We start from the raw sequence: 12,266 nt of genomic DNA on the forward strand, positions 1-12,266 counted from the left end.
TCCCCCTCGTCCTATCATTACATGCCCTAGTAAAAAGTCCTTCCCCAGCTCTCCTGTAGGCCCCTTTTAGGTACTGGAAGGCTGCAATAAGATCTCCCTGGAGCTTTCTCTTCTCCAGGATGAACAGCCCCAACTCTTTCAGCCTCTCCTACTGAGGTGCTCCAGCCCTCGGATCATCCTTGTGGCTCTCCTCTGGACCCACTCCAGCAGGTCCATGTCCTTCTTACGTTGGGGACTCCAGAGCTGGATGCAGTACTCTAGGTGGGGTCTCACAAGAGTGGAGTAGAGGGGCAGAATCACTTCCTTTGACCTGCTGGACACACTTCTTTTGATGCAGCCCAGGATGCGGTTGGTCTTCTGGGCTGCAAGCACACATTGCTGGCTCATGTTGAGCTTCTCATCAATCGGCACCCCCAGATCCTTCTTCTCAGGGCTGCTTTCCAGCCATTCCCCGCTGAGCCTGTATTTGTGCTTGGGTTTGCCCCGACCCAGATGTAAGACCTCGCACTTGGCCTTGTTGAACTGCATGAGATTGGTTTGGGCCCACCTTTCCCACCTGTCCAGGTCCCTCTGGATGGCATCCCTCCTTTCCAGCGTGTCTACCTCACCAAACACCTTGGTATCATTGGCAAACTTGCTGAGGGTGCACTCAACCCCACTGTCCATGTCGCCGACAAGGATGTTGAACAGTACAGGTCCCAGTACCGACCTCTGAGGAATGCCACTCATGACTGCTCTCCACTTAGACATCAAGCCATTGACTGCAACTCTTTGAGTGCGACCATCCAGCCAGTTCTTTATCCACTGAGTGGTCCATTTGTCGAATCCATGTCTCTTCAATTTAGAGACCAGGATATTGTGTGGGACAGTGTCAAACGCTTTGCACAAGTCCAAGTAGATGACATGAGTTGGTCTTCCCTTGTCCACTGACGCTGTAACCCCCTGTTCAGGGTCCCATTTTCCCCCTTTTTCTTAGATTGACAGGAGCTAGAAACCTGTGCCTTGTAATTACAGGAGCAACTTGAAAATGGAGGAGAGGGCAGAAAGCTGCAAGAGGCAGGCAGGATGCAACAGCTGCTTTTGCCCCAAAAGCTGAGAGAGACTATGCCTTTACTGTAGAAAAGCTGCCTTTTTTTAAGGAGTCCAGGATTATGGTCCCCTTCCACAGCCATTGCTGTGGAAGGTCAGACAAAGCAAAGAAAGGCACTAATTGGTCACCACATTTATCGTTGACTCTGGAGAGAACTACCTGAGCCACTCCCAGGTGTACAGAGGAGGCTGTGAAAAGCTTTGGATGAGGAGCATTGCGGTAGGCTTTGCTAGCCCCAGCCTGTTTTTGGAAAGAGGAATTCCTTCCACCGCTGCCTATAGGAGGAGGGGCAGAGCAGTGACTGTGCTTACAGCGCTATCACCAGGATCATGGTGCGTTTCTAAAACGTCTAGCATAGACTGTAGCCAGTCACTGGCTACAATCTCCTAAGCTTTCCAGGCATCTAAAGGCTTGATTTGTTTCGACAACTTCTTTCGTAAATTGATTTAGAAGATTGGAGAGCATTTGTCTTTTCAACAAACAGTAATTGCATTTCACAGTTAGTCTCCCACTGCATGCTAAGTAACTGGAAGAAAGTGAAAACCACTGGAGGTACAAAGAAGTGCCTTCAGAGGCAGAACTGCATGTAAAAGTAATCTGTTGGGCAAAAAACTGCAAAGAGCGATGGTCGCGCATTGGAGACCACAGGGATTTGTCATGGCTGGTAAGAGCTGTGCTTCCCAGCTTGCCTCTTAAATTTCCCTCACACCGAGTGTTTTATAAATAATTAGACTTTGAAAAGCTGGCATTGGGTTGTACTGGCCTTGCAGATTCTTTGGGGGTTTTCTTGAAAAAAGTAAGTGAAAATGAGGTGGATTGGTGTCCTGGTTTGAATGAAATGGGAGGTTTGCTGCTTGAAAACAAGTTGGAGAGTGACACGAGCCTTTCACACTCATGAAATGATAGCATTTCCCTGTCACAGGCTAACCTTAAACTGGGGAAAGTGATCTGGGCTGCAGGCAGAATAGGGGGCTTTGTGGTTCAGTGTTGTGGGTTTTTTTTATGATGACTCCCCTTTTATCAGCATCTTAGGTTCCTTTGGTTTTAACCCTAGACCCTTTCTCCTTCCGAAGTTGATATTTATTGAGATAAAACTGACAAACCTGAGATTTATTTTGACTCTTTCTGCTCCCTGCCCCCATGTGCCCTTTGCTCTTGGTCTTTGCACTCCCTTTTGTCTGGGCCCTGTTTTTCCCATTGTGCTAAAACCTTCCTGTCTGTCAGGCTCCAGTTATGTAGTTTCTTCTTAGAGGGTATAAGATTACTGGGCTGTTGGAGATGGTATTAAGGAAACTCTCCTTGCTTTATCACCAGGCTGTTTGCAGGTCTGAACTCTTTTTTTTTTTTTTTTTTTAGTGTTTACTTTACCCTTGGGGAAAAAAAACAACAGGAATTGTGCCTTCTGAAACTTTGAATGTTCCTTCAAAATTTGATTTAAAACCATCTCAGTTTTCAAATAGAAATGCATCACTGCATTAGAAATGCATCACTGCAATAGAAGTGTCACGGCGCATTGTGTGGTATGCCACCAGAGGAGGTTGAATGCCTTGCTGCTGTTGTCCTTTAATTGACTTGTGATATGGTGTGCAATCATCAAACTCATTTGCATCTACCTTTGTCAGGCATACCTATCAAGGTAGTGAGAAAATGGCACTACACTTGCTGGTTTTGTTTGCTCTGTTTTGTTATCTTGTTCAGTAGGGCTTTTGATTCCTTGTATAATGCAGTGAGCGGGAACTCCATAATGTTATCTGTTTCCTTTCCAGGATCTTTTGAATTTTGACGATCCTTTGAATATTGAGGCTGCAGAGCATCATTTGCGTGACAAGGTGAGTCAGCGGTTTATTTAAAGCATGTTGCTTCTAAAGAACTACACATACCGTACTTGTTGATTCCCAGTGAGTCCTTTTAAAGCATTTGAGCTGGTCCTTCAGGCAGTCGAGTGACTCATTGTATCAGCAACCAGTTATTCAAACAAAATGTGCTTTGTCTGGGAATGTAAACTCTACACAGTAGTGTTACTTACCATATGCTAGAATTGTTGACCATAATGTAGTCATATCCCCAAAATAGAGGATCTCGTCCTTCTTTTTTTTTCCTGAGATTTTCCTTGAAGTTGTACATGTTCTGTGCAGCAAATGATAGTGAATTGGTTTGACGCAATTACGTGAGTAGCCTTTACCTTAAAAGGCCTGTGAAAAGATGTCATCCTTCTCTGTCTCTTTCAAAATGCAACTTTTTTTCCTCACTACTGTTACATGGTGCATGCTTTTATTAAGCCAGGAGAAATCTGGACATGTTTGAAAGACAGGAGTGGAAACTTTATTTTCTTTTTACTGATCCTATTTGTTCTGTATGTACTATGGACTGGGCAAAGCAAAGTATGGTATTGATTAGTGGCCTGTTAAACATCTGTGAGATGTACCACTCAACTGAAACTGAGCACCGAGGTAGAGGTGAACAAAGTACTAACTTCCCCCTTGTATGGATTGCTGAAGTTATGTCACGTTACATTATATAGATGCATACCTCAAGCATAGAAAAGTTACACTTAGCATGTTCAAGATCTCTTGTTTTAATTAAACTCTTCTAATACTTTTGTTGAGTTAACCTTAAGGACTGAAGAAAGTTTTCAGGTAAATGTTGATTTGAAGAGTTCATTGAAAATGCAAAGTCAGGCAGTGCACCTAATTTATCTCATTTTTTCGAGAGGAAACATCAGGATTGCAAGTTAATTTTTCTAGCTATTTTCTGGTTTAATGAGATCTTGTAACTACTCTGGTATTTGTCAGTGTTTGCAAGGCTGGGACAAGACTGTAAGCCTAAGGTGAGGAAAAATTTAGTCGACACCTACTCTGGAAGAGTTTTTTTTTAATAGTTTTGTTATATCATTTTGGCAAAGAGTTGCCAGCAAGCCTTCCAAGCCATAAAACACTGAAAGTAATCACAAAGGGGATACAGCTGGAGAAACAAAACCAGGATAGTGAAGGTGACAGGCTGAATCATTTTCTTTGTTTGCATTGTTAGACTGAATTATTCTTTAATATCTTGCCAGGGAAATTTGTAGCTCTTTGGGAAAGGTGAGGCTACACACCTATTTCTGAGTGTCGGATTTGGCACTTGATTTCTTTCTTCTCACTGCCAGAGGGAAAGCTGCTTGTCTGGTGTCTGAGTAGGTTTTTGTAAGGAGAGATGCTGCCATAGTACTAGTACAGTCTTGTGTCAGATGTACTGAGTGTCGTGGTTTGGCCTCAGCCAGCAACAAAGAACCACGGGGCCGCTCGCTTGACTCCCACAGCCGTGGGAGAAATCCGCAGAAAAAGGCAAAACTCGTGGGTTGAGATGGTGCAGTTTAACAGAACAGGAAACGGGAAGAGAAAAAACAGCGACACCGATAAAGGGACATAAAGACGCAGTTTACAGTACCGCCGCGCACCGCACCAACCGGACCGGTACCACCGCAGCCCGCCTGGAGTGTTGACTGCCCCGTGGCGACTGCCCCACCTCCCCGGCTAGCTCCTCTTATAGCCCGGGCGTGGGTCATGTGGTATGGAATACCTGCCTCCCCTGCCAGCTCCTTGGGGAAGTTAACCCCATCCCTGCTGGAACCAGGACACTGAAGCTGTAGTAGGTGAGCCTTGCCAGTGCTTCGAGTAAATTGTTAGTGCTTCAAGTAAATTGTTAGACCTCAGACCAGCCAGCCAGTAACATCCTTTTCCCAAAAAGCAATGAAATGCTAAGAAATCGCTGTCCTGTATCTCTCAACCTCATTCAGAAATTGGAAATCTTGGGAATCCACACAAAGGAAGAATGTTACCTGCTTTTAAAAGCACACCTCCCTCAAAAACGGAGAGGTGAGCACTCAAAATACATACTGTTACAGTAATACCAGGGAAGTTTGGGGTTGGTTTTATTTTTTTTTTTTTTTTTTTTTCAGATAAAAGCAGCTGTGGGAGAAATGAAAGGGAAATTGAGTGGGGTTTTTGACAGTCTCCTAAATTAAAAATATTTTTAGAACAATTTTTTTTTTTTATTTAGTAAACTCTAAGTAGTCTCCACAGGTATCTGTAAAATTCACATTCTGCCATGTTAATTTATCTGAATTTAGTTTAGGTATTTCATTCATAGTGAGAGCACCAGGTAGTGCTGGATTTTCCATTGTTTCCATAGTTTCTGTCTTACAGAAACATCAAGACAAAACCAGTAATGCTTGTCTGGAGAGAATAAATTACTCAAGGGAGAGAAATGGCTGCTTTTACAATTAGCCTCAAAGGATGCAATTGCAGTGTGAGTTAATTTTTGTCTCTCCCAGGCGTAGATGTCACGCAGCGTATAAGCACTTTATTGTGAAGTGAAACTGCTGTAGTCTTGTCCTGTCTCTTAAGAAAATACTTTCAATGCATGATATGATTAATATGAGAATGCTAATGAATTTTCCTTGAGACATTTTTATGTAATACAATTATACAAATAATGTATGTGTAATATCTCTGACTGCATGCACAGTCTATATACAAACAGATGTGCAAATATATCTATCTACAAATAGTTTTGTATACAAACATCTGTGTCTTAACATACTGTAAGAGAATGCCTTTGGTCACTTCACAGTGTGGGAGTATATGGCTTGTAACAGCCACAACAAACGTACATCGAACTGTCTTCTGTCATACTCCTGGAGGAGATGACTCAGTATTTCACTGATGTCATTCCAGATTTCAAATCCTGGGATCCCTTTGCTGACATTCCAGGCTAAGTGTGGCTGCCCGAAAGGTTAACAGCTAATCTGGAGCCTGCCTCTGGTTATTGAAAATGTGAAACTGGAGTTTGTTCAGTTCTGCCGTAGGCTGGTATTGAGTCATCAAAAATGACTGCTGCCTTGCAGATGCTGGAAGAAGTCACATCATAGATATCAAATCCTTATTATTGATTCTTGGAAAACAGCCGTGCTGTGAATGTTTGTGTTACAGATCAGGCCGTGAGGGACAGTTATGGTCTCTTCCTGCATAAGGAACCTCTTAATTTTTGCATCAAATCTATGTCTTATACCTGAGCACGTAGTTGTAGTTTTTGGGAAAGCAGCCTTGTTATAGGATGTAAAAATGGTACAAAATTCAGAGCTCAAGTTTTTCAATTAATTGCTTTAAAAAACTGTGTTTTATCTGAGATCTGAGCGAATGCAGCTTCTGCTTCCAGCCCACCTTCAGCTCAAGGGCCTCCTTCAGCTCAAGGAAGGAGCTGTCAGTTACTGAACCTCTTCCCTTGCAGTTTCCTTCAGCCAGTGATCCTCAAGTCACTTTTAAACAAATTATTTTTTAAATTACATACGGTTGTTTATAAAACTTGAGTAATTCTACAGTTCTTTCCCACGCACTTTGCAAGATGTCAGTAACTTTTTGGAAGGTTGTACAAAATAATTTGGGCGGAGTCCTCAAACCTCCATTTTCACAAATGCTAGATAAAGAGATTATCGCAATATTCAGGCTTGCTAATGTATCCAAAACCTACTTTCTTATCAGCTACAGAATTGATCTGGAGACCTATGTTGTAATTGGTTGTTCTCGTCAAAAGACCTTTTCAGGGACAGAGAATGCTGTCTGCCACCTTGTGTGACTTAATTTTTTTCAGAAATAGGACTGCTGTATTTGCCTGCATTATATGGTACTGTTCAAGTCATTTCATCTTTTTGATGAATTTTGTAAGGCTTCAGTTTTGCCAGTTGTGAGTTTATCTTATGATTGTCACCAGGTGGTGGTGGATGCTCCAAACCTTATTTACCCGTGTGGTAATCTTTTTCCATACATGCAGTCAGACATCCTCCCTTTCAGCTTATGAGCTCACTCTCATGTTCTCTTGTCGCACGCCTCTGAGGAGTCTCTGTCCTCTTGGTAACTTCCTCATCAGTGTTGGGGGGCTGCTTTTAGGTCCCACCAAAGCCTGCTCCTCTCCACCAACAAGCCTTGTTCCTCAGCCTCTCCTTGCCCCGAGGCCTTCCCAGCAGAGGTGTCCCCTGCTGGGCATCTGGGACTGTCCCCATGCAGAGGCTGAGTGTGTCCCAGGGGCAGGGCTTTGCATTTGGCATTGCTGAGCCTCCTGAGGTTGCTGTCAGCCTTTCATCCAACCCATGTAGGTCCCTCTGGAGGGTGGACTTGCCCTCTGGCATGTTGCCTGCATCGTCTTTAGTGACTATATTTCTGTAGATGTGATGCAAACTTCCACACACAGCCATTTTTTAAACCCAAACCTTCTTGCAAGTTTCACTGTAGCTTTCAATGTTTAATAAAGCATTCAGATAAAATTGTTGTTTCTATTCACTCTTCTTCACCCCCTTGTCTTTATTTAACTCATAATTGTTTCCAGCTTAGGGAAAGTTTGCATTGTTCATTTTTGTAGCGTTACTTTTTAGAACATTCCTGGTGCCCACATCGCGCTGCAGTTAGGTCACAATGATGGGAAGATAAGCAACCATCCTGTCTTGGTTTAAGAGCTCAATAAATCAGAATAAAAAGATGATTGATGTCTCTATGTAAACTAAGTAAGGTGTTTCCCAACATTGAGTCTTCTCACGCTGATACAATCTAATCAGTTTGGTAGTATGAGTTTTCTTGTGGAATTTAAAGGACTGCTTACTAGTTAATTAGCTGGGACTGCTTTGGATTTAGCAGAGAAGTCACGCTGTCAGTAATTATGTAGATGGCCAGAGCCATTAATTGTTAATAGAATCAATTCCATGGATTCCTAACCAGTGAGCAAGTTTTAATGACTACTCACTTAAAAATGATGTGCTAAAAATGGTAGGATTTTCTGGTTTGTATAGTGAACAAATAGAGCTCTCTTGATTTGTTTTCTGTGGCAGCCAGGTAGGCTGAATACTGAAAGAACAGAGATATACCTTGGTAATACAAAACCAAATCAGCTTAGTAGATCAGGACTTGTATATTCCTTATCCAGAGGTGCTATGAGCACTGTGTCTGCTGTTTGTTAGCCGAAATCTAGAAAATACTTTCCATGTGTACACCTGTCATGGTTGTTTAGAGGTACTATCTCAGGACATTGCAATTTGCTGTCTTCCTTAAAAGTCCTTATATTTTCTACTAGGAATTGCCTTTGCAAGAAAAAAAAAAAAAATCAAAGCCATACATGCAGTACACAACAAGAAAATTCATTACACTGTTTACATGGCTTAAAGTAGAAATGCTTTTACAAATATTCCTTGGCTTCCTTCCTCACCGAGGCCTGCCAATCAAGAATGCTGATGTTGTGTCCTTTTTTAATTGTATTCACCTGTTGTATTGTATTCACCCCCCACCCCGCCTTTGTGAAAATCTAGCATGTCTTTCTTCATGGGACTTTTACCAGCAGCTCTGAAGTGCCAAAGCTGAGAAATCTAAATGGAATAAGTATGCGTTTGCCAAGGATTCATCTTAAACACAAACTTTTTACTTAATTCAGCAAGCCCTGATTTTGTTTGCATCTTCCTTGGAAGGCAGTGTTATATGTTTTCCATTACAGAGCACAGGAATGCACTGAATAGTACGAGTGTCACCTCTCTTTGCTGCCTCCAGGTAACTGGTGATTGCATGAAAAGAAATCATTAATGCCAGGCTTTTGTGGCCCTCTCTTTGCTTGTCCCATCCAGAGGAAATGAGGGCTGTTAGCAGACTCAATGTCATTATTTCTGGGAATGCCCAGTTGCTCCTGGATGTGGAGGGGTCAGCATGCTGCTTCTAACAGGCAGTCCAGGTGCTGATCGTCCTGATCTGTACCTGTGTTGTATTTCCCATTTGTCTGCCTGGTCTTAAAGAACGTGCAGCAGAACAACCCTATGTAAAACCCTGCCTTTTCCATGTCTAGATCAGTAGCAAAGCTTGTAACTGTTGTTTTGATACTTTAATGATGAATTATTTTGCATAGGGTTGGGGGGGGTTTGGTTCTGGCTCATGTTTTAGAAAGCATGGGTGTTTAACTATAGCTGCCAAATTTTAGCAGCTCTGGTTGTCACTGACTATGTTTCTAGTCCATCTGTTTTCAGGTAGATTTATATGCTGTTACGATGTTGTTCGTAGACCTTGTATTTTTACTCTAAGGGAGGGGGGATTGTACAACAAGAATTTTAAGGGGAAAATACAGGAGAGTTGGAATTCGTATATAATGTGCTGCAGTTAAACATGAGTCTGGACAATTCATAATGTTCTTATGGCTGTCTTTAGTCTTAATAGATGATCCTCACAGTTGCAGTTTCTAGTTCTGCTCAAATCATGTCAGTTTGGTTCCTCACCACAGTAATACTAGCACACTAGCAAAAATCCTCCAGAAGACACCAGGGACAGTATTTCCAGACTCATTTCACCTGGTATAACACTATATTTTCATGAACTATACCCTCTGAGAAGTCACACAGTCAGTGCTGGCACCAGTGGCATATGAGTCCAGAAGCTATTGGGGAGGAGGAGTGTTAGAGCAGACTTTTCCTTGTGTCACTTGCATGCTGCTGTGTCAGCTATTGAATCTTCTTTCTTTTCTTTTTTTTTTTTTTTTTTAACACAAGAAAATACATTAGTGCTTGGCTTTTGCAATTTTTTTTATTCAAGACTTCTCTTGGTAATAAAGAAAATATGGTTTTTATCTCAGGATTGTTTCTGTGGAGATGGATTTATAATGTTTATGATGTTATGGCATCTGAAGCTGCCTCTTAAGGTTTCCTCTTAGGATTTTAATTGCCCTACATAGCCTCAGTTGCTTAGGAAACTAGGCTTAAAAAAAAATATCTCTCCTCTCAATTGCTTGCAGTCTTTGGAGGTTGTTCTAATGAGTCTTCTGGGATGAACATTTTCCTTGAATTATTTGAGGACTGTCTTCTTGTCTTTGCAAGTGAGAGCACTAATCTAATTCTATTAGAAATTCCATTGATAATTAGGAACAGTTGCCGACTACGTATTTCACTGAAGAGCTTTTATAACCTTTAATAATTGTTTTTTTGAGTCCTTAAAGACCAAACAATTTAGGATTTTCATAGAAGAATCTTAATTTCTCAAACCCTTCCTTGGGCAGCTGGGCAAGAACCAGCATCACTTGATAAAATGCCAGTGCCAGGGACCAGATTCTGGAGAGGACATTAATGTATCTTCTGAAAACAGGTAAGTCATGAGAAAGTTGTCAGCAAGAAGTCTGCCTGTAAGTAATGATCGTAAGTAAGAAACAAATACAGATATGTCTGCAGAAGATCTTTTGGCATCCCTTTGGAAATGTAGTAAGTTGAATTTCCCTCAACGTTGTCCCTCTGCATCAAAAACTGTCATTGCCCAGCATAGCCTCTTTAGTTCTGGAGCCACCAAGAACCAGCAACAACTTTGAACTGTAAAGCTTCTTTTTCACCAAGAGTGATATCATGCTTGCGGGTTTTTTTTTTGTTTGTGGGTTTGTTTTTGGTTTGTTTTTTTTTTTCACATCAGAAACTACTAAGTCTGTCTTGTGAAGCACGTTCTCAAAGTGGAGAGGGTTTACTGTTCTGTCTCACCTCAGGTTTTATCAAACACTATAAAGCAATCTGCCACACAGACCAGGAGCCCTGTGCTTTCCTTTCTGAGCTACCCTGCAGGGTGCTAAATACAGAAACTGGTAGACTTGGGATCTTTCATCTATGAAATTTAGAGTAATTTTGTCCTCAGACTGATGCCTTCAGACAGTTAAAAAGTCACAGAGCTCACTGCCTGTGTATCATTTCAGATTTGATCCTTCTAAAGACTCTTCCAAAAAAATGTCATGGCCAGCTGTACTTTCATCCTCCTGGCTTTTTATTTCTGTGCTTATACATAATAAGGGCGTAATTACATTTAGATTTAAGACTACTTTAAAAATCCATTTTTCTGTGTAGCTGAAGAAATGCATTTGTAACTAAATAGTGTCTTCAAATTTGGATTCTTCTTGATCTCTTGTAATTGATCACTTTGAAGTTAGTTTACTTCTATTAATGTAACTTCATATATCAGAAGATTAGTCTGTGTGAAATGTTATTTGATACATCTGAATGAAAAGCATGATATAAATGCTACCATGTCGCAAGTATGTTGGATCCTATAAGCAGACAAACAGTAACACAAAATAAAATTAAAACTTGAAAAGTCTGGAAAAAATATTCATTAACTGTATTTCTTCCCCAGGTCTTCTGGTTTAAATTTATTTATTTAACTGATCTTGCAGTAACTTCTTTCTCTGTCATACCTGCTCTTTTTTTTTGTTACCATTTTTATATCAAGGGCATTTGAGTATACATTTGAGTACTGAACTCACTTATCTCCTGCAGTTATTCTTCCTGTTCAGAAGAGGTCAGGTCTTTTCCCTTGCCACTTCTCTAGAACCATCCCAAACTTTACAGAAACAGAAAGAGCAGCTGGCAGTGGCTGCCAGCCAGCACAGGCTCCTTTACAGATCAGCATCTTCAATGCAGATCAACACCTTTGCTTATTGAAACAACTGAGTAATGTGAACTATTTCCCTTCAGTCAGACACTGGCTAACGTCTGTATTGGAAATGAAGCATCTGCAGGAGGATTCTAATAAATAGCTTTCTTTTTTTCTTACCTCCAAACTGCTTAGACACTGCTTTTTTGGTTTTTATCTTTGGCTTTGTGTAAAACTCAAGAACAGAGTGGCTTAGTTCTCTGAGACTTAGGCTGCAGAGCCCAAGAGCAGAGGTACTGTGACCATTGTAGGGAATGCATCATTTAGTGCATTCACTTTTCTTGCCTGAAGCATTTGGGTTGGTTCACTTCTTCATAAATGGAGACTGAATGACCTGCAAGAACATTTCTTCTGGCTTTGAGTTAATAAGGTTTGTATGGCTTGCAAGCAAAAGTTTTCCTGGGCATGTTCTTCACTGGATTTTCTTCTTGCTAGATGTAATAGCTAGCAGTTAAATATCTTGAAGTAAATCTGAGAATTAGAAATCTGGTCTGTAGTGACTGTTGGCAAATTTGGGTGTGTTTTACACCCAACAGTTTTTGTTTGGATAGTATTCATCAAAATTGTCCAAGACTCTGTAAAAGATGCTTCAATATAAATCACTTATACTATATAAAATATTATAAATGAAATTTCATGGTCCACGGATGCTGCATCTTTTTGCTGTATATTTCAGAGGAGATACTATTTTTTGTAGAAAAGCACTAAAAATTGCT

At 41.1% G+C, this 12,266-nt stretch overlaps 1 protein-coding gene across 3 annotated transcripts in view; it reads left to right on the forward strand.

Moving 5' to 3' along the window:
• Positions 1 to 12,266, forward strand: part of UBE2F (ubiquitin conjugating enzyme E2 F (putative)) — a 92,963-nt gene that overhangs the window by 56,726 nt on the left and 23,971 nt on the right. For 2 of the 3 annotated variants that reach the window (XM_082483918.1, XM_082483920.1), the window contains one exon: positions 2,857 to 2,919. In XM_082483918.1, the coding sequence (XP_082340044.1) occupies positions 2,857 to 2,919 (63 nt within the window). Of the gene's footprint in view, positions 1 to 2,856; positions 2,920 to 8,602; positions 8,646 to 12,266 lie in introns of those variants that run through there. The other variant, XM_082483919.1, reaches the window with a different exon arrangement.

This window comes from Vanellus vanellus (genome assembly GCF_965231255.1).
Source record: "Vanellus vanellus genome assembly, chromosome: 5".
Lineage (NCBI taxonomy): Eukaryota > Metazoa > Chordata > Aves > Charadriiformes > Charadriidae > Vanellus > Vanellus vanellus.